The sequence below is a fragment of the Bubalus bubalis genome, chromosome 15 (assembly GCF_019923935.1).
Source record: "Bubalus bubalis isolate 160015118507 breed Murrah chromosome 15, NDDB_SH_1, whole genome shotgun sequence".
NCBI lineage: Eukaryota > Metazoa > Chordata > Mammalia > Artiodactyla > Bovidae > Bubalus > Bubalus bubalis.
In genome coordinates this window covers 1,040,380-1,064,104 of record NC_059171.1, presented here as the reverse complement: position 1 = coordinate 1,064,104, position 23,725 = coordinate 1,040,380, and the positions used below count along the sequence as shown (strand labels likewise).

At 39.4% G+C, this 23,725-nt stretch overlaps 1 protein-coding gene across 6 annotated transcripts in view; it reads right to left on the bottom strand.

The window, feature by feature from the left end:
- The window catches only part of TAF2 (TATA-box binding protein associated factor 2), an 89,205-nt gene that overhangs the window by 12,334 nt on the left and 53,146 nt on the right, over nt 1-23,725 (bottom strand). For 4 of the 6 annotated variants that reach the window (XM_025264951.3, XM_006074700.4, XM_025264955.3 and 1 more), the window contains 7 exons: nt 23,050-23,189; nt 20,082-20,151; nt 16,892-17,001; nt 11,285-11,514; nt 9,876-10,031; nt 9,296-9,401; nt 6,792-6,914 (listed from right to left, as the gene is read on the bottom strand). In XM_025264951.3, coding sequence (XP_025120736.2) covers nt 6,792-6,914; nt 9,296-9,401; nt 9,876-10,031; nt 11,285-11,514; nt 16,892-17,001; nt 20,082-20,151; nt 23,050-23,189 — 935 coding nt within the window. The remainder of the gene's footprint in view (nt 1-6,791; nt 6,915-9,295; nt 9,402-9,875; nt 10,032-11,284; nt 11,515-16,891; nt 17,002-20,081; nt 20,152-23,049; nt 23,190-23,725) is intronic. The other 2 variants (XM_025264952.3, XM_025264953.3) reach the window with 1 other exon arrangement.

The following is a 23,725-nucleotide window of genomic DNA, read 5'->3' as shown; positions in this document are numbered from 1 at the left end:
GGCCCCCGCAGCCCAGGCCTCAGACGCACACACACAAACCCGCAGTCCAGGCCTCAGACGCACACACACAGACACGGCGACCCGCAGTCCAGGCCTCAGACGCACACACAGAGACACGGCAACCCGCAGTCCAGGCCTCAGACGCCAAAGTACTTTGAGGTGCAGCTTCTGTTAAAGTCTCCTACTCATCACAGCTGGCCCCTAATCTCCTCAAGGCAATAAACAGTTACTCTTCTGTTTATATGCTAAAAACATGGTTTATGTAAGCAAAATCCATCAGTTGGCATTGGGAAGCCTGACTAATGACTTTTGGAAAAAGTATTCTTTAAAAATGATTTTGCTTATGTATCTTGGTTTTACTCCCTGTCCCTCCAAAATCTGAAGGCTGAGTCTCTCTTCATCAACATCACTTGTTTACTCTATTTGGACGACAATCTTCATTTTGTAAGAATAATAACAGAGTAAACAGAAGACAATGTAAAACAGTCAAATTAGGTAACAATCACATCTGAACGCAATTCTTTCGTAAACCTAAGTCCAGTAAGTATGAAATAATTTAAAAGACAAAATACGTTACTCTTCTAGGTATATACAGCATCCAGTCTCCATGACTGATCGTGAATGATGAACTGTAAAAACCGTCATGGGGAGGGTGAGAGGAGAGGTAAGTTGACTATTTTATAAAATTATAAAGGTATAGATCTGATAGTTTCTAGGGAAGCTGACATTTTTCAAACTAGAATATTCTTAGAGAAAGCACTGCAAGGAAGGAGTAAAATGTAACATCACAGGTATCTTTAAACGGCATAACGCAGAGCTGGAGCGGCAAGCAGCCGAGAGGAAATACCCCACATCCAAGGTCAGAGACACCCCAGTAAGACGGCAGACGCTGACAGAGGGCATTAGAGGGCAGACAGACAGAAACCACAGTCACAGACAACTAGCCAATCTGATCACACGGACCACAGCTTGTCTAACTCAATGAAACTATGAGCCATGCCCTGTAGGGCCACCCAAGACGGACGGGTCATGGTGGAGAGTTCTGACAGAATGTGGTCTATGGAGAAGAGAATGGCAAACCACTTCAGTATTCCTGCCTTGAGAACCCCATGAACAGTATGAAAAGGCAAAAAGATAGGACCCTGAAAGATGAACTCCTCAGGTCGGGAGGTGCCCAATATGCTACTGGAGATCAGTGGAAAAATAACCCCAGAAAGAATGAAGGGATGGAGTCAAAGCAAAACAATACCCAGTTGTGGATGTGACTGGTGATAGAAGCAAGGTCCGATGCTGTAAAGAGCAATATTGCATAGGAACCTGGAATGTCAGGTCCATGAATCAAGGCAAATTGGAAGTGGTCAAACAGGAGATGGCAAGAGTGAATGTCGACATTCTAGGAATCAGTGAACTAAGATGGACTGGAATGGGTGAATTTAACTCAGGTGACCATTATATCTACTACTGTGGGCAGGAATCCCTTAGAAGAAATGGAGTAACCATCATCGTCAATAAAAGAGTCCGAAATGCAGTACTTGGATGCAATCTGAAAAATGACAGAATGATCTCTGTTCGTTTCCAAGGCAAACCATTCAATATCACAGTAATCCAAGCCTATGCCCCAACCAGTAATGCTGAAGAAGCTGAAGTTGGATGGTTCTATGAAGACCTACAAGTCCTTTTAGAACACCCAAAAAAGATGTCCTTCTCATTATAGGGGACTGGAATGCAAAAGTAGGAAGTCAAGAAACACGTGGAGTAACAGGCAAATTTGGCCTTGGAGTACAGAATGAAGCAGGGCAAAGGCTCACAGAGTTTTGCCAAGAGAACACAATGGTCATAGCAAACACCCTGTTCCAACAACTCAAGAGAAGACTCTATACATGGGCATCACCAGATGGTCAACAGAGAAATCAGATTGATTATATTCCTTGCAGCCAAAGATGGAAAAGCTGTATACAGTCAGCAAAAACAAGACTAGGAGCTGACTGTGGCTCAGATCATGAACTCCTTATTGTCAAATTCAGACTTAAATTGAAGAAAGTAGGGAAAACCACTAGACCATTCAGGTATGACCTAAATCAAATCCCTAACGATTATACAGTGGAAGTGAGAAATAGATTTAAGGAAATAGATCTGATATAGACAGAGTGCCTGATGAACTATGGACGGAGGTTTGTGATATTATACAGGAGACAGGGATCAAGACCATCCCCAAGAAAAAGAAATGCAAAAAGGCAAAATGCCTGTCTGAGGAGGAATTACAAATAGCTGTGAAAAGAACAGAAGTGAAAAGCAAAGGAAAAAAGTAAAGATATAAGCATCTGAATGCAGAGTTCCAAAGAATAGCAAGGAGAGATAAGAAAGCCTTCCTCAGAGATTATGCAAAAAAATAGAGGAAAACAATAGACTGGGAAAGACTAGAGATCTCTTCAAGAAAATCAGAGATACCAAGGGAACATTTCATGCAAGGATGGGCTCAATAAAGGACAGAAATGGTATGGACCTAACAGAAGCAGAAGATATTAAGAAGAGGTGGCAAGAATACACAGAAGAACTGTACAAAAAAGATCTTCACGACCCAGATAATCACGATGGTGTGATCACTCACCTAGAGCCAGACATCCTGGAATGTGAAGTCAAGTGGGCCTTAGAAAGCATCACTAGGAACAAAGCTAGTGGAGGTGATGGAATTCCAGTTGAGCTATTTCAAATCCTGAAAGATGCTGCTATGAAAGTGCTGCACTCAATATACCAGCAAATTTGGAACACTCAGCAGGGCCCGAGGACTAGAAAAGGTCAGTTTTCATTCCAATCCCAAAGAAAGGCAATGCCAAAGAATGCTCAAACTACCACACAATTGCACTCATCTCATGCTAGTAAAATAATGCTCAAAATTCTCCAAGCCAGGCTTCAACAGTACGTGAACTGTGAGCTTCCAGATGTTCAAGCTGGATTTAGAAAAGGCAGAGATTAAATTGCCAACACCCTATGGATCACTGAAAAGGCAAGAGCGTTCCAGAAAAACATCTATTTCTGCTTTATTGACTATGCCAAACCTTTGACTGTGTGGATCACAACTGTGGAAAATTCTGAAACAGATGGGACTACCAGACCACCTGACCTGCCTCTTGAGAATCTGTATGCAGGTCAGGAAGCAACAGTTAGAACTGGACATGGAACAACAGACTGGTTCCAAATAAGAAAAGGAGGACATCAAGGCTGTATATTGTCACTGCTTATTTAACTTCTATGCAGAGCACATCATGAGAAATGCTGGGCTGGATGAAGCACAAGCTGGAAGCAAGATTGCCGGGAGAAATATCAATAACCTCAGATATGCAGATGACACCACCCTTATGGCAAAAAGCGAAGAAGAAATAAAGAGCCTCTTGATGAAAGTGAGAGGACAGTGAAAAAGCTGGCTTAAAGCTCAACATTCAGAAAACTAAGATCATGGCATCCGGTCCCATCACTTCATGGCAAATAGATGGGAAAACAGTGGAAACAGTGTCAGACTTTATTTTTGGGGGCTCCAAAATCACTGCAGATGGTGACTGCAGCCATGAAATTAAAAGACGCTTACTCCTTGGAAGGAAAGTTATGACCAACCTAGTGAGTGAGTGAAGTCACTCAGTCCTGTCAGACTCTTTGCGATCCCATGGACTATAGCCCACCAGCCTCCTCCGTCCATGGGATTCTCCAGGCAAGAATACTGGAGTGGGTTGCCATTTCTTTCTCCAGGGGTCTTCCCAACCCAGGAATTGAACCCAGGTCTCCCGCATTGCAGGCAGATGCTTTAACCTCTGAGCCACCAGGGAAGCCTTGACCAACCTTGACAGCATATTAAAAAGCAGAGACATTATTTTGCGAACAAAGGTCCGTCTAGTCAAGGCTGTGGTTTTTCCAGTGGTCATGTATGGATGTGAGAGTTGGACTGTGAAGAAAGCTGAGCACAGAAGAATTGATGCTTTTGAACTGTGGTGTTGGAGAAGACTCTTGAGAGTCCCTTGGACTGCAAGGCGATCCAACCAGTCCATCCTAAAGGAGATCAGCCCTGGGTGTTCTTTGGAAGAACTGATGTTGAAGCTGAAAGTCCAATACTTTGGCCACCTGATGCGAAAAGCTGACTCATTTGAAAGGACCCTGATGCTGGGAAAGATTGAAGGCGGGAGGAGAAGGGGATGACAGAGGATGAGATGGTTGGATGGCATCACTGATTCGATGGACATGAATTTGGGTGGACTCTTGGGAGTTGGTGGTGGACAGGGAGGCCTGGCGTGCTGCAGTCCATGGGGTTGCAAGGAGCTGGACACAACTGAGTGACTGAACTGAACTGTGCTGAAATGGCATAATAGGGGACAATTTTTAACCCTCTTTTCTATGATTTCAAAGTTTTATATAATAGGAGCATATTATTTTTGAAATAGCAAAAAGTGTCATTTAAAAGTCTTTAAGTCAAAGCAATTTTAAGGAAGAAATGTGAAGCTGAAGAAATCAGGCTCTGTGACTTCAGACTATGCTCCAAAGACTATGCTCCAAAGACTGTGCTCCAAAGACTGCTCCAAAGCCACAGTAAGCGAAACAGTGTGGTGCTGGCACACGACAGAAATACAAACCACTGGAGCAGGACACACGTCCAGAGATAAACGCTTGCGCCTATAGTCGATTAACCCGTTACAAACGAGGCCAGAATATACAATGCAGAAAAGATAGTCTTTTTAGTAAGTGGTGCTGAGAAAACTGGGCTCCGTATAAAAGAATGAAATTAAACCATTCTCTAATACCAAATACAACAGCAAACTCAAAATGGATTAAGGACCTAAATGTAAGACCAGATACTATAACACTCCTCAAAGAAAATGATAGAATGATCCTAGACAGAACACTCTATGACATAAATCACAGCAATATCTTTTTGTATCCTATCCTAGAGTAATGGAAATAAAACCAAAAATAAACAAATGGACCGTAAAAGCTTTTGCACAGCAAACGAAAAGACAACCTACAAAATGGGAGAAAACATTTGCAAACTATGTGATAAGGGATTAATTTCCCAAATATACAAACAGCTCACATAGATCAGTGTCAAAAAAACAAACAATTCAATTAAAAAACTGGGCATAAAAATCTAAAGAGACACCTGTGCAAAAAAGACACACAGATGGCCAACAGGCACATGAAAAATGCTCAACATCACTAATTATTAGAGACATGTAAATCAAAACTAAAATGAGGTATCACCCCACTCTAGTCGGAATCAAGTGAAGTTGCTCAATCGTGTCTGACTCTTTGCAACCCCATGGACTGTAGCCTACCACGCTCCTCCATCCATGGGATTTTCCAGGCAAGAGTACTGGAGTGGATTGCCATTTCCTTCTCCAGAGGACCTTCCCGACCCAGGGATTGAACCCGGGTCTTCTGCATTGTAGGCAGACGCTTTACAGTCTCAGCCACCAGTGGAAATGCCATGCTATGCTAAGTCACTTCAGTCGTGTCCGACTCTTAGCGACCCCATGGATTGCAGCCTAACAGGCTCCTCCGTCCAGTGGGAATAACCATCATCAAAAGTCTGCTGCTGCTGCTGCTAAGTTGCTTCAGTCGTGTCCGACTCTGTGCGACCCCATAGACGGCAGCCCACCAGGCTCCCCCGTCCCTGGGATTCTCCAGGCAAGAACACTGGAGTGGGTTGCCATTTCCTTCTCAAATGCATGAAGGTGAAAAGTGAAAGTGAAGTCGCTCAGTCGTGTCTGACCCTCAGCGACCCCATGGACTGCAGCCCACCAGGCTCCTCCATCCATGGGAGTTTCCAGGCAAGAGTACTGGAGTGGGGTGCCACTGCCTTCTCCATCAAAAGTCTACATACATTAAATGCTAGAGAGGGTGTGGAGAAAAAAGAACCCTCTCACAGTACTGATGAGACTATAAATTAGTACAACTACTATGGAGAACAGTATGGAGGTTCCTTAGAAAACTAAACACAGAGTTATCATATGATTCAGCAGCAATCCCACTCCTGGGCATATATCTGGAGAAAAGCATAATTCCAAAAGATACATACACTCTAGTGTTTACTAGCAACACTATTTACAACGGCCAAGACACGGAAGCAACCTAAATATCCAGGGACAAATGAATGGATAAAGATGTGGACTACCTTGGACTATTACTCAGCGATAAAAAAGAACAAAATAATGCCATCTGCAGCAACACGGATGGCCCCAGAGGTTATCACACTGAGTAAAGAAGGCCAGAGAAAGACAAATATATGATATTATTTATATATGCTATATATATATATATATATACCAATGAACTTATTTACAGAACAGAAACAGACCCATAGACATAGAAAACAAATTTGTGGTTACCACAGGGGAAATGGGGTAAGGCACAGACTAGAGCGTGGGATGCACAGAGACACTATGATGCAGAAGACAGATAAGCAGCAAGGACCTGCTGTATGTGCAGCACAGTGACCAACACTCAGCACTTTGTAATAACCGTATAATCTTTGTAATAACCCGTATAATCTGAAAAAGAACGTATACACGCTTAACAGAATCACTGTGGTGTACGTCTCTGAAGCTAACACAACACTGAATCAACAATAATTCAAAAAAATATACATGCAGCTTGTGTTTGAAAAAGGAGGTCTGTTAGATAATATAGTAATGAAAAGCAAGTCCTCAGGTCTATAGTTCTTGATGTATTCTTTACACTGATGGGAGAAACTTGATGGAGTGTATAGATTCGTTCTTGAGCAAAGCACCGACGGCAGTAACAGCACGTACCTGCCGCCTTCCGTGGGAGCTCCGTGCCCCACTGGGGCTTCGTGGTGGGCGCACCGTCACAGCCTGCTGAGTGCTGGGGCAGCAGAGCACATCGCGCGTTAGCTGGCCGATATTTGGAGAGCCCTAAGATGCAAAAAGAGGAAAACCGGGGATTTATTTCTTTACTTCCAAAAAGAAGAAAACAGGCTACCTTAAAACCAGTTATCAGTTCAACAGTAAAACTCTAATAATAAAAAGGATATTATTTTTTAAAACTACTGAAAATCCCATTTGATTTAATCCTTTGTCATGGTTCTAATATACTTAAGTTTGAGAAAAATAAACGTTCAAGAAAGACAGTTCACCTGAATGAACTGCTGAACATATAAACTGGAGTCTATATTCTGGAGCAGAACCATGTCATGTCACGGTTTTTATTATTTATGTGGAACTTTGCATACAGTTAAGCATGTCTGTTCTCCCCAAAATTTATTAACAAATTCCATTATAATATTTAACTGACAGACCAAAATAATTTAGGGATTATACAGATATTTGGAACATGAAATGTTACAATGGTAAAACATGAAGAGCGCTGTCATACCGGGAGACCCAGGTTCTAATGTCCAATCATCCAGAAATCAGATAAACAGTCCAGGGAAGACAGTTCTCTGTTTGTGTCTCCTTTTCATTTGTCACACGGAGAAGTCTAGGATTGGGATCTAGCACTGAGCTGGCTATTACTTGGGTATGTCATTGAGGGCAAATTATTTAATATATCTCTGGTTAAATTTACTTATCCATAAAATGGACAGAATAGAAAAATAATTGTTAAGACTGCTTATGATTATGAAAGCCAAAGAATTCATGACCTTTCTGTTTTCAAATATAATTAGGTTCATATTCTTTTTGATGCCAATTCTCAAATTCTGCTAGTTCATCCCAGATTTTACTAGATAGTAAAAAAGGTCTTACAGACAAAACTAAACAAAAAAACAAACAAAACGCATACCAAGGTGGGTAAGGGAGAGCTGCACAAGTATAACACGTTTTAAAAAAAGCCATTCAAACACAAAGATCATAAAAGATAACCACATCCAGCATGAAGTATAAATAGGATTTTCCAGTTTAAAAAAACAGGAATAGTACCAAAAAAAGAAAAACAGTCACATTTATAATTAAAGAAATATATCATAAACTTGAATTATAATGATAATAATTAATAATCATTTAAAATGGTAATTATAGTTAAGTATCCTTTAAGTTATCACAATGACAATAAAACAGTATATGAAGGACAGAGCATGATGATAAATATTGATTAATTACATCTTTATGTATCAATATGGGTGAGTTTCAGCAGCATAACGTAGAGTGAAAAAAAGCTAAGTCATATTGAGTATCACACAGTTTTCACATAATCCAAAAACTAGGCAAAGTAAACATACAGATCATATATCTGTGTGGTACACTGTACAGAAAAGCAACAGAATGTTGAAGGAAAAACAGCTGAGACACCATTTACTTACTCGCAATGCAAAGAAGGTGAACAGAATCAGGAGAGAAGCACAGAGAGAACGGTCACAGAATGGAGAACGCCACACAGGTTAACGGTTGGTGGCGGGCTCACCAAGACTGGCTTTATTACTTACTGTATTTCACAACTACAAGCAAGTTACACCAAAGCTTTATTTCTGAAAACTTAAAAATGTTGATGACATGAACTAGGTATAATCTCTTCAAAAAGCATTATGGCAACAACACCAAGAGCACGAAAATCTTCTAAAGACAAGCACCTTACAATAAAGCTAAAATTCATCTTTTTACCAAAAATATATTTTAAGGGATTTATCCTAAGCATAATTTGACAAAAAAAGAAACAGAAACTTCTGTATGAAGACACTCAGAGAGAATCAATCACTTGCATAAAATTAAAGCCTGAAACAAATGGCTGCCCACAGGGAAATAACAGGTAAATTAGAGCGCATCAGCTTGGTACTGCCTCAGGTAATGTTTTCCATAGAAAAGACTGGGATGTTTGAGAGATGTATGCAAAAATATAATATGACATGTTACATGGAACAAGCAGTCAAGAAAATAAAGTAGTTGTGTTACGGGCTGCATTAGTTGTAGTCAAGAAGTTTTATATATAATTATAGTCACATTATTTAAAAAAAAAAATTGATCTCTTATTTTATTTTGAGGTTAAGTCTAAACCTCAAAAAACAAAGAAACAAAAAACAGAAATTAAAGCTACTGGAAGGAATCTGATGAATGGATTTTTGAAAAAACAAATCTAGAAGTAAGCCAAATATTTAAAAAGAACCAAAACAAAGTAGAAAATCAAAAGAAATACTTGAAAACATTGTATTCCTTTGCTGCTACGTGTTACCTGATACAGTCCTGTGTTTTATACTGGCTGCCTCTGAACTGTACAGTTATTCTCGACAGTAAGGCAGCACGCCTGCACACAGCGTGTCACGCGGCCTCTCCACCAGCCCAGTGAGCGCAGTGCTCCGTCTTACCTGGAGTTGACGGCCTTTCCAGCATGTTTAAATGATGGGAGATGAATGCCTGGCTATCATGAACAGTATCCATGTCAATCTCTTCCTCGTCTTGAGAACTTGAAAACTACAACACAAACAAAACAAAGGAGGAAAGGAGCCATTGTTTCACTTTATGTCTGGATTTCTGCTCTCAGGAGAGGCAGCAGAAAAGCCGCAGGATATAGCCCCAAAACATTTAAAAGGAAAAGTGGTCTCCTTCCCAAAAAGCATTAAGAGAAAGAGAAGATGATGGAGCCCAGCCTCCAAAGACGCTGACTGGGGATGACTGGACGTGCACCAGCGGCTGAGGTCTACCCTGCGCTGTGGCGAGAAGCAGCGAGCTGTGCACACGGAGCTCCTCCCCCAGACAGAGAAGACGCGTGTGGCAACAGACGTCTGACCATCGGCTGGAGTGTCTTAGATGGACATTTGAGTTCTTTTACGATTTAGGCTGTCCCACCTGCTCCTGCGAAGGGAAAACCACTGCGAGTAGTCACAAGGGTGTGCAAGACGGTGAGCGCCCTACGCTGCTCATACAGGTGTAGCCTGTATGTCTTACTCTGATTTTGAGTGTGACTTTACTGCTATCCTCATTCTTCTCCAGTATCTGACCAGGCTCTAGTGGGGACCCCAGTGGTGTGTCAGCCTTCCTCTTCACTCCCTGCTGATGAGCTGACATATTACATGAGGCTTCCTTGGCAAGGTGATCATCTTCCTGTGGCAATATTCAAGATCAAAATTAGATTCCTGAAGACAAGTAGCTCATGTTATAGCTGAAAACTAAGACCTACAGCAACCATGCAGATTAGCACACGCCCAGTGCCTGAAAGTTGTCAGCAACGGGCTAGAAACGAACCTCCCCTCCCCGTCTGCTGGTCTTTCTGGGAGGAGAAGGGAGGTATGAAAGGGAACTTTAAACTTTCCCCAGAGCATATACATTTTGGTGTTATTTTCCCCTCTTATCTGGAAGACTCCAAGTATGAAAGTGGATAAATCAACATACATGGACAAGAATTAGAAACATTCATTTCCACTGGCTTATAGTCAGATACAAAAGAGCTCTTTAACGAGACTTTTTTTTTTCCCTATGAAAAGATTTGTGTTACTTTACATAACCTGAACTCTAGGATACATTTTAAATTTACAAAAATAAGTATGATTATATTTCAGAAAATCTAGGTGAATAATTTCTTTTAAATGACTATTACTAACTAGCATAAAGAGAAATTTAAGTTTTAAAGTGTCAAAACACCAGTAGGGTATTGCCAGGCAAGTAATCTGGTCTAAATATTGGTGAAAAATGAAGCTTGAAGCACTGGGGATAATTGTGTCACCAATGAGCAAGAGGCTTCTGGAAAACTTTCTTTAAATTACAGTAAAATAATTGATATGGATCCTGAAGGTCTTTCTACAATAAAGTCTCATAATTTCATAATGCATAGTTGGAAATAAAAGTTTTTGTAAAAGCAAACACATATACATATACATAAACTAAAAAAAAACATAATGCATTTCTCCTCCCCCAATCAGCAGATTACATGTTCACTGGACCATTCATTATTATCTACTTATTTACTAATGATTCAATAAGCAGTTGTCAGGCACTTCTCAAATGTTTAGAATGACGCCATTAATGCCAAGTAGCAAAAAAAGAGAAAAGTCAAGGTCCTGTGTACAGACAAGTTCGGTTAACATGTAGCTGGTTAAATGTTCACTTTTCTGCCACTCACAGGAGGCGCTTCATGCTCAAGCACAGAAAGCCTCTGCCACCACGGGCAGCAGGGGGCCTGGCGTCACCGCGCCTCAGGCTGCCAGGTGCTGAGACAGTGTCAGCCAGCACTTCTTAAAATGGTGCGAGAAGCTGTTAGTGGCTCTAAAATCCTCTAGTTCTAAAGAAACAATTCTCTTCTTTGGAGCTCTAAATAATAAAACTATTGATACTTTTTCCATATCACATGTGATTCTTACAGGGTTCTGAAATCCAACTAGCTGTGCGTGACTACTTGGATTCACTGCAGCTTCTTGGTTGCTTGCTATGGCCTCTGGAATGATGGTTGGATTCAAGACAGCTTTTTTCTCTTTCAAATTAAGGACCAAGCCAAGTTCTGGCAAGGGTAAACAGGAAGGTCTACTGAGGCCAAAAAGTGTGAAGTACAAGTCCACAGCGCCACACCGCAACCTCCAGTCGTGTGACGTGCCTAGGAAGCAAACAGCAATAACAAAAGGTCAGTGTGCACATCTATCCATACATGTTTAGATGTCCAGAACCTGTACAAACGGAAGGGAAGAGAGGGTTATGATGCTAAAAGGAACCGCCTACTGACCTAGGCTCCAGTGGCAAGCCCTCTACTGTCAAGATGCTTCCTACCTTAACACCAGGTACCTACACAGTCACAGAAACCATAAATGTTCTAAGGAAATACTGAATTTTACAACTGAAAAAAATCTAATTCTTTCATTCTCCTATGAAATAAAAATTAGACACCTACTATATTTAAAATCTGAAAGTAATAAATTTGAGCATTAGAATTTGTTTCCAGGAGTAGCATTCATGAGGCTCTTGGTGTACCATCTTCCTAACATGCTATTAAAAATGAAAATCAGACAAGGTGAACAGGGAATAAATGAATGTGGAGCAGTTAACCAAGGAGGAGGAATTAAAAGGAAGATTTAAAGCCAGAAAAAAAAAAATACTATTTCTGGAGTATTAGACTTATACTGGGCTTTCCTGGTGGCTCAGATGATAAAGAATCTGCCTGTAATTCAAGAGACCTGCGTTTGATCCCTGGGTTGGGAAGATCCCCTGGAGAAGGGAATGGCAATCCACTCCAGTATTCTGGCTGGAGAATTCCATGGACAGAGGAGCCTGGTGGGCTACAGTCCATAGGGTCGCAAAGAGTCAGAACTGGTCCACATTCATTCATTCTGTTCATCTTGTCCGATTTTCTTCTTTAATAGCATGTTAGGAAGATGGTACACCAAGAACCTTCATGAACCCCACTGAACCCTACACTGGAAACAAATTCTAATGCTCAAATTTATTACTTTCAGATTTTAAATATGGTAAGAAACCCTACAACTATCTGAAACAACACAAGTCTAACCTTAGACTTATTGTAGAAGTGTTTGTTCAATACCTACACATTTGTGCTGTTCTACTAGGAATGTGTTAAAAAAAACAAACAAACCAGCAAACAGCAGAGATGGCTACAGGCTGGTAACAGAGATGGTAACTTGTACTGGCCAGAGGAAAACTGCATCTGCAGAAACTCAGTCTAAGGTGGCTGAGAGACTTCTCAGCTTCTCTGATAAGTATCCGTGTTTTCACCTCCGAAATGAGGGTTGTGGTCTCAGAGTATACCTCACCCCACAACAATGGCGGACCAGAGCCCGGGAACGCCAGAACTCTTCCCACTTGCCTTTCAGTCCCCCAGTGGGCATTCCAGGTGGACACTGCCACCACACAGAACTGCCAGGACGAGATTATCACCTAGGGCTAGATAATGACTATGGTTTCTAGCCAGAATTTAAAATGACCTAGAGAATTCAAAACAGCTGAGAAGAAATATTCTTCTAGACAAGAAAAATAAACCATATAAATAATTTTGGCCAAGAACTAGGGTTTCAGAAGAGTACCACAATGTTTTAAAAAAGAGGAACAAAAAGGAAAGACATTGCTGCAGTAAATTCAGGACAGTTAATAATATTAAGTTTTGTGGTTTTCAACAACAAATATTAGAATAAGTAAATAAATTGCAATCAAGTAATGATTTTGATGAGATATACTCTAACAGACCCTGGGTCAGGAAGATCCTCTGGAGAAGGAAATGGCAACCCACTGCAGTATTCCTGCCAAGAAAATCCCATGGAAAGAGGAGCCTGGCGGGCTACAGTCTGTGAGATGGCAGAAGAGTCAGACATGATTTAGCAACTGAACAGCAGCCATAACAGGTTAAGTAACTGTTACATTAACATGGGTGTGTACTTTCAATCATCAGAGGAGTCACAATTTTACAGAGCTCGTACTATATACACTCCTCTGTATTAGGCACTTTGTGCATCAGGAAACAACTGTCAGTCTTCCTTGAGACATCTTCGATTTTGCTACCGTGTGGGAAGGTAACAGCAGATGCACAATACTGCTCAAGAGCTCTGAGAAGCATGAGAGAAACCAGAAATGGGAACAGTACAGAGAGAAGGTAAGGATTTTACACTGGAAATCCATTTCTTTCTCTGGAATATCCATACCTGGACACTTTAATGGACTGAAATTGCCCCATGTTTTGGGGGCCCTCGTTACTGTCCTCCTCCATGCTTTTCACACATGGAAAGGTTCCACAGAGGACAGGGATCGGATTCCTGGACCTTCATCACAGAGGCTGGAGGAAATCAGCCCTCTGAAGAACAGAATGAAGGCTGCCGAAACAGCAAGCCCTCCATGTCTGCCACTCAGGGGTAGAGCAGGAAAAGACGCCCATTTCAGACACTCTATCAGTAAAGAAACCAGAATGGCTTAGGGTGCATTTACGACTGGAATAAGACTAAAGCTTGAAGGGGAGTATTGCCCAATTATGTCAACTGCAAATAACGATTCTGGAATCTTTATACACTGTAGATGACGTCGAAACCAGTCATGAAACGGAGTATGAACTCTTAAAAAGTTTTTTTAAAAGAAGCATTATCTCAGTTTTAAAAAGCAGGTGGGAAATGTATATTCTGGTGAGCCGGGGCGTCCTGTTCCTGAGGGTCAGCTGAGGACCACGAGACGGCACGGGGCATGAAGGCTGCTGAGAGTCCCCAGCCCCTAGAGCAGGCATGCTGTTACTGTGTGTTTCCATGTGGGCTTTGGGTCTGGGTTGGTAATGGTTTCAGGAGGCCTTCAATCTGGATGGAGGAAGCAGCACTGCTCTATTCTTATGGGGGGACCTTGACTGTTTCCCCCTCCTCAAAAACCTGAGTTATAAATATTACAACTTAAGGCTGACAGGATGGAGCTAAAAAATAAGCAGTGCTTCTGTTAAAATTATAAAACAGAAAAAAAATGAAAACATTGTATTTCAAAACCATGGAATAAAATCTTAAAATAGTTGTCACTTTACAGTGGCATTAAGTGGCAGAGTCAGAAAGATGGATGGGAAGATCAGGACAGAACTGACCACACGACAGTCATGCTTGTGGAGCCTAACTGTACACATTTCTAAGCTTCTGTCATCAATGCGGAGTGACGAGTTTACTGCAACATGTCCTCGGGACTTCCCTGGCAGTCCAGTGTTAGGACTCTAAGCTTCCACTGCGGGGGTCATGGGCTCAATCCCTTGTCAGGGAATCAAGATTTCATAAGCACGACCAAGGAAAAGAAAAATGTCCTGAAAACGGTGTCTTGATCAGCGTTAAAAGCAATCACCTCAGAAAATGAAGGAATGATCTTTTCTAAGATCAGATTTGTGATCTGAGGGATTTGTCTTCAGATACTTTCTGATTTGAGCGGAGACCATCCGCCCTGAGCACTGCCTCTCTGGCTCAGGCCGGCAGGGTGGGTCCCAAAGCATAACTGCAAATGATAATCCAAGGGCAGCTGCTACCTGAGGGAAGGATCACGGGGGAGGGATACATGAGTGTTCCTTGCCATTTAAGTGATTTGAGTTGGGAGGGGTAGCTGGCAGATTAAATAACAGTCTTCAGAATGCTGCTGCTGAGTAAAAACCAGGAACTCTCTCAGGCAATCCTCTCATCAATCTTCCCAAATGCCCAATGTTCTCCAAAAACATTAAAAAGAAAAAAACAAAAAACCTTCTCAATTATCTGAGCCATTCCCACTGTTCATACTGTTCTGTTCCCATTTATTTATACATCTGAAGAACAAGAGCAAAAACTTGTTTATGCCGATGGCTTCACTGATCTGTTCTGTTTAGATTATTAGCACAGAGAATTCCAAACCAAAGCAGTAACTGTACTTTATTCTGAACACTAGCAAAAATAAATACTAAACATCAATCAGAGCTTGAATTTGTATAACCACAATCTTCCAATGGAGTTCAAACATTTTAATAGAGATTGCCCCATTAATCTTAAACACATGTTTATTTTGCCCATGAAACCTTCCCTAAGAGGTGATATGTGACTTCTTCATACTTCATTATGACTGTCTGTCAAGTTGCACTCCCTCACAATCATGGAATCATACATTCTTGCTAAGAATATACTCAACACAGTACAGTTCATGTCACATGCTGCTGCTAAGCCGCTTCAGTCGTGCCCGACTCTGTGCAACCCCATAGACGGCAGCCACCAAGCTCCCCAGTCCCTGGGATTCTCCAGGCAAGAACATTGGACTGGGTTGCCATTTACTTCTCCAGTGCATGAAAGTGAAAAGTCAAAGTGAAGTTGCTCAGTCATGTCCTACTCTTCGCGACCCCGCTCAGTCATGTCCTACTCTTCGCGACCCCATGGACTGCAACCCACCAGGCTCCTCCCACCCATGGGATTTTCCAAGGAAGAGTACTGGAGGGGGTTGTCATGTCACATTTTAACTGCTGAATGATCCTTTACAAGTTCATGAAGTAGTCACTAATGAGATAGGCAAGCAAGTTATCTTCCAATACTTTAGAGAGAAGGTAAAGCAACATATTTATTAAAATGAATACCCACTGCTCCCTCACCATCTATCTGTAGCAACTTCTCTCTAAGCCAAACACTTTCAGTCTAGCTTTAGATTGAATTTTAAATCAAAGCCAATATTACAATTTCAACATATCGGAGACATAAAGCAAATTTTCTTTACATATATATTATAGTTACAATCCTACAGGAAAAGATTAGTGATTCAATTAAACAAAAATGTCAAAGAATACGAACACTCTACAAAACAGAAACTACAGATAGCTCACATATATGAGAAGTACTCAACATAGTATCATTAGTATGTTAGCGTAACAACCTTTCAAGCACTTAATATGAATTAGTTACTGCATTTCACAAATAATAACTCATTTAATTTTCAGTTTGCAGGAGTACCTCTATTTTAAAATGAGAAATTCATGGGCTTAGACAAGTCACACTGAGAGCAAGTCATTCAGCTGAGGTTTAATCCTCAGCAAACTGGTTCCAGAGCTCATGCCTGGGAGCACCGACTGCCTCCTGACTGCACTCAGATAATGTAAATTAAAACTGTGACGATGAGATGCCATGGTCTCCACGGTGCAGAAAGCTAACACTATATACCTCCCTGAAAAGGGTACGCGAGGAATTGGTTACCTCTGGGAAAGGCCACCAGGAGGACTACCGAAAAGAGGAAGAAGACTGATTTTCCGACCTCGGTGACCTTCTGAAATAAATGTAACAGTAAGCCTGTGCGAGTCCATGTTTCCAGATCCTTAAACACCTGAGACACTCTCACTAAACCAGTGTTTCTGTTTCCTCAACTACCCCGTGGGGCACAGTGTGCGGCTGGGCCCTGAGCAAACGCTACCGCAGCCGCCACTGTGAAGGGAAGTACGGTAAGCAGCCTCCTTAAAAACAATAGAATGAAAGAACTCCAATAATAAAAAGCTTTTTTAAAAGCCACTGCTCTCTTACCAGAATTCATAAGTTTCCAAAGTTGATCTACCAACGCTTCGTTGCATAAGGGAGACTCCATGCTCTTAGTAAAGGGTGGGTTTTTAGTCAACATATTTAGAATTTTATGTCTGAAAAATAAAGAAAAATCAAATTTTTGCTAACCGTGAAATAAAAACATTTGAAAACTATCTCAAGTTTCTCCATCTATTTTATCACCTCTCTTCTTAGACTAAGAACTTTCACAAACATTTAAAACTAATTCAACAGCTTGAAGGTTTTTTCTACACACAGTTGTCACTACAGAGATAAAATCACTTTTCTTTAACATATGAATTAAGTTAAACATATATATGATTAGAAGGGGAAAATACAATACATGTAATACACATAACCCCCACCTGCTTAACACACATGTGATTAACCATATACAAGGCGTCATTCTAAACGCTACGCATACAGTGGCAAAAGACAACAGTCTCTGTCTTTTTAAAATTTATGTTCCCATGGGGGAGACAGCAGGTTAAAAAAATTTAAACTATGAATTAATATTTATATACATGGGGATTATGTATATACCTGGGTAAAGGAACAACTGTAGGATTTTCTGGACAATTATTACTTGATGAATCTAACCTAGAGCAGGGACTCAAGAAAATACCTTATAGAGATGATGTTCAACTTAGCTCTAAAGCATAAAGGGGTAATTACACGTAATTAGTTTCTTTTCCTCCAAATTTTAAGGTTTCAGCCCCCAAATTCTGCAGAGCTTTATCTAACTCTAGTGATCTGTCTAAATCAGTAATCCTGATATATATAATAACAAAGAATTTTTAATGTTAAAAGAGAGAAATTTTAAAAATCTGTACTTTTTAAAAGAATCAGTTCTTATTAAAGGCCATTTTACTATTAGGAGTTTAAAAATCAACCAAAAAGCCATAAAAATAAAATGCTGTATTTGAGGCAGGAGAGATGAATGTCACTGATGTTAAGAGAGACAGAAATAGCAGAAATAGAAATGTTTGCCTATCTTTAAGACTAAGAATCCTATCCCATTAACAGCAGAACACAGCAGTTCTATATGCTGGTTACTCCGTGAGTGTAAATAATAAAACAGATCGGAGGCTGTCAGAGGCGGGGGGGGTGACACGGGTGAACGGGGTCAAGGGGTACAAATCCCCACTTATCTTATAAAATAAGTCATAAGGGGATAGTATGGTGACTACAGTTAGTAACAACTGTGTTGCATATTTGAAAGATGCTAAGAGAGCAGATCTTGAAAGTTCCTATAAGAAAAAATACTTGTAATTATGTATGGTAATGGATGTTAACCAAACTTATGATGGTGATCATTTTTCAAACTATACAAATAGAGAATCAATATGATATGTGCCTAAAACTGTCAATTATACCTCAATAGAGACAGACAGGAAGGGAGGGAGGAAAGAGAAGGTAACGATGACAGAGAAACGGACGAAGTTTCTATTCAAAGTATAAAAACCAGAGGGGGGAAAACCCACAAAAAATATAGCGACTGATGTCCCAAGACACCAAATAACACACATACAATGCCGTTAATGTGGTAACACTCCTATCCTGTAATCATTCACTGCTATTAAAGCTTTTTAAAGACGTGCTGAACTTTTTTAACTGTAACTATGAGCTGGATGATATGAAGTAAAGCCTAAGAGGTTCCCTATTGGTGATATAAATAAACGGTATCAATTATGAAGTAAACATGTCAAATATAATCATGAATGTATCTTTAAATAGATTTTCAGTTCACAGTATAAATAAATGTTCTTGAAACTTGAATATCATAAGCTCCACAACATTTCAAAAGCAATCAGACTGTATAGTATCTAATTTAGAAATACAACTTCAAATATTATATAAAATGGTCTTCAAAACGCAGTTTTGAGATCTCAGAAGTATGTGCCTTAATGTTAGTTCTTGATGTGACTTGAAAACATAAAGGAACACATGACAAGCTACGTTTATAATTTCTGTCCTACTTGCCATCAGCAGCATCTTATAAACTTTCAAATGCATGAGCTCTACCAGAGAACACCTGCCGACTCTCTTTCATGTAAACATGCACTTCAGAACGGGTGATTATGAGATTTTTGTCCACATCAACCTGATCCTTCATATATGTATCAATCCAAGGACAAATTATTTAAAATAAAATTCAGATCACAAATCAAGAACCATGAAATAAAAACAGCAAAACTGTACAAAGAATATTTTTTAATAACCATTGCTTAAAACACTGAAATACACAAGGTGGCTTAACCAGGAACCTGCTACAACTAACCTGAAAAACAACTGCTGCTCAAAGGTTTCCCCGTTAGGAGCTGAGATCACCTACGTGTGCCTCACAGCGAGACGCACTTCAGTGAGGTTAAAAGGAAGAGTGGATCTGTCTGCCTTTTCAGAAGAAAATACCTGCCAAATGATGTGCAAACTCGAGCAAGACGACGCTTCTGGGTCTATGTTCTTGTTTCCAGTTGGAATGGCTAAAATCTAAATTATTTTCCAGCTTTCAAATTTCATTTTATGAAACTGAATTATTACAACAAATGAACACAAATTTGAGTCTATTAGGTGTAAAGAAAGGAAGACAGAAATAGTAAAAAGTTTTAATCCTGCTCAAATACACTATAAGTATCCTACTTTGCAAAAGCAAGCAGCAGAAATGAACAAAATGAAGAGAATACAAAAATGAAAATAGTTACTAAGTCAGGACTGGAATTTTAAATTTCCCTTATTTTCTAAATTTTTAACAATGTTGTGTTACATTTTTTGATCCTAAATCCATTTATTAAAAATTAGGATTTTATATGAGCAAGAAATGGAACAAATGGGACACACCAAAATACTGTTCTTACTTTCAAAATACAGCGTATCAATTGATAAAGAGGTTTTATGATTTTTTTGATACATAAGGGATTTTCCCATGTGTACTAAAAAGGGTTACATAAGCTTTTCTTTAAATTACAATAGAAATCATGTGTAAAATTCAGGGAATTAACTTAATATATCTTTTAAAGTATCTTTCCAAAGGCAAACCAAATAAAAAGCGGCATGAGTACCTGGATAAGGTACTCCTATATTTTCAAAAACTAAGACTTAACTCCATGTATAATTTTCTGAAATTACTTACTTAATGATTTATAAAAACAAAATATTATAGCACAAAAAAACTAACCTTACATAGGGTACAGGGTCATTCTGAACCATGGTAAGTAGCCACTGCAGTTCTTCATAACTCCTGTCCACTGAAAACAAAAACAAGGAAATGTACTTGCTGTTAATTATTACACATTAAACAAGTGACAAACAAGGAGTTCACACTGAGTATTTAGGGCTCTGTCTTAGCCAGATCTCTAATCAGAAATGAAGGATGGAGGCAGTTTCTTACATTTTGATGCAAGAGGCTACTCTGCAAGTTTTACAAGTATTGTGCCATCTATGCAGTCCAAGCATCAAAACAGGACCAACAGTGTATTTTCCACTTAGGTTCAAATCAATGGTGAATACAACATAAGACAAAAGTGTAATTTATTAGAGCCCTAAATCAGAGATGAATAACTCTAAATGGAAATGTGTTTAAATAGAAGTGTGTTTCTAGACGCTCAGATCAAATTACAGAGGTTTGCTATTCCACGGTGTCTCAGTTGAATCACACAGTGAACCGCTGCTGCCCAAGTGGTTTATTTAAGAGCAGCCTTAACTTTTCAGTACAACATAAAAAACAGCTGTAAAAACCAGTACTATGATTAACTTTAACAAAATTCACTATTTCCATTTACCTTTTAAAAAAGTATTATATTTATGATTTGAAAACCTTTATTTTCAGGATTTAATTTCTAATATTTTCCATTCTTTTCCTCTCTTTGTGACCCAATGAATTGCAGCACGCCAGGCCTCCCTGTCCATCACCAACTCCCAGAGTTCACTCAAACTCACGTCCATAGAGTCAGTGATGCCATCCAGCCATCTCATCCTCTGTCGTCCCCTTCTCCTCCTGCCCCCAATCCCTCCCAGCATCAGAGTCTTTTTCAATGAGTCAACTCTTCACATGAGGTGGCCAAAGTACTAAGAGTACTTAAGTACTAAGTACTGGAGTTTCAGCTTTAGCATCAGTCCTTCCAAAGAATACCCAGGACTGATCTCCTTTTGGATCTCCTTGCAGTCCAAGCGACTCTCAAGAGTCTTCTCCAACATCACAGTTCAAGAGCATCAATTCTTCAGTGCTCAGCTTTCTTCACAGTCCAACTCTCACATCCATACATGACCACAGGAAAAACCATAGCCTTGACTAGACAGATCTTTGTTGGCAAAGTAATGTCTCTGCTTTTCAATATGCTATCTAGGTTGGTCAAAACTTTCCCTCCAAGGAGTAAGCGTCTTTTAATTTCATGGCTGCAATCACCATCTGCAGTGATTCTGGAGCCCCTAAAAATAAAGTCTGACACTGTTTCCACTGTTTCCCCACCTATTTGCCATGAAGTGATGGGACCAGATGCCATGATCTTAGTTTTCTGAATGTTGAGCTTTAAGCCAACTTTTTCACTCTCCTCTTTCACTTTCATCAGGAGGCTTTTTAGCTCCTCTTCACTTTCTGCCTTACCCTGTTATAATTTCTTTTGAGAAGCAGTATTCCTACTGAAATTTACACAAAAATGTAAGGATTTGCGTATATTTTCTTCTACTTAATATGTAAAATTTAAGCAATCCTCTCTTTACACAGTTAGATAAGAAATTACCATAACTTCTTTATTCTCCACATTTTAGTATAATCTGGAACTTTAGATTTATACATTTCTTATATTTGCATATTATTTTTTAAGACTATGTTTTGAAATTTGCATTAAATTTTACATGTTAACAAGTATTTAAGCTTAGCTCTTTAGTTTACAGGAACAGATGCCTGGCATTTCACTGGGAATCTCATATCACACTTTCATCAATCTTGAGTTATTATTTTGGTTCACCTCCAGATCAGCTGAAAATTATCTTGGGAAAAAAGTTTTTCAGCACTCCATGGTATGCAGAACATGCAGAACTTCCCCAACCAGGGGTCAAACCTGTGCCCCCGCACTGAAAGCATGGATGGGGCTGAGGAAGACCAGGAATTTTGTTTTTAAAAATATTACATATAGGATATGGTCGTCTAGGTCTTCAAGGATACATGAACAATGATTTAGCAAAGCAGAGAATCTTAGATCGTAATTTCCCCTAAACATCATGTTGGCCTGTGCTGTCTTTCGAATTCTTCATACTCTGAAGAATTTATAGGCTACATTATTTTTTTACCTTGTACAATAAATGGGTTCTGACGCTTCTAGGAATAGTTAGAAATTTACAGACTTTTCCTTAATCTTAAAATCTTAAATTTCATCAGAGTCTAGCTTAGGTCAGTCTCATTTACACTCTTTCAAAGTATCCTATTATTTCTTGGATAATAGGATACATCCTATTATTTCTTCCACCTATTATTCTTCGTGACAATTTTTTTTTTTTAATATTTTATCTCCTTAACGTACTTTCCCCTCTGTATTTCTGACAATGTTCTGAATATGTAATATTCCCTTATTCACTTTTTTCCTTCTTTTTTTTTCCAGCTTCATGAAGCTTTGTTTTCCCCCCTCCTGGAGTCCCCACTCATACCTGTTCCCCCTCAGTACTTATTTATTGGCTGTGCTGGGTCCCCGCTGTGGCATGTGAGACCCAGCTTCCTGAGCAGGGACGGAAGCCAGGCCCCTGTGCTAGGAGCATGGGGTCTCAGCCTCTGGACCATGGGGGAAGTCCCCGACTGTTAGCTCTTCTTCGACTTTTGCAGAGAAAACTTCTGACAGGTACAAAATGTTTTCTTGAATCCTTATATAATTAGAAATTTCTTCCAAGATATCTTGAAATAACATGTTCATTAAGGCTACAGAATGATGCACAGACTTTTTGGAAAGACCAAAGGTATCTATCTATAATTTTATTCTTTTCTCCCATTTATAAATTCTTATATGAATTCTATATTTACCAAAAATTCTAAATCAGTGAGTTAATTAAAAATCAAGATATCTGTATGCACATACTATGAAAATCCTAATGACTAAATAGTAAATGGTAAACAGTTCTTTCTAAAATGATATAAGCATATATTTCTAAAGCATTACCTTTAGTGTAATCAACCACCGCTTCCAAAGCTGCTACCCTAATGTCCACAAAGTGGCCATATTCTGCGTAAGATTTAAAAAGAGATGGATCACTGGGCACATGTCCGTTCTTCTGAAGCACTCGTATGGCTCTCAAACAACTAGGAAAACAGGATTTATAGTTAAATACTTTTGTTAAAGTATTTTGAATTAAACTTATTTCCTAGGAATTTAAAATAATCTGTAACAATAAACTGAAAAATTGATGTAATCTGAATCCTCTTTTTAATTAACACTCGGCTTTTATAATGACTCTAAAAAACTCTATTAAAACACATTTCAAAACTTTGGAAATCCAATTTCAGGTATCATTATATTTATAACAGGAACACACTACAGAAAAATGTATTTAGCATAAAATATAACTTAAATAAAGTACTCTTTCTAAAAATTTTAGTGATACAAATATAGTTTATTCACTAACATATATGGAAAGCTAAGACTTTATATTGCTGAATCAGTAAATCAACAATTGTTTTTAGCAAATTCCTAATGAAACAGATAAAACCTGTTGATAGTCATGTTACAAAAAATCTGAGAGAAGCAAAAAATTTTAAAAGAAGCCTAATAATAGAGGGATGTTTAAACTATATCCAATGGGATAAAAGCTTATGCAGATGCTTATGAATAATTTCCG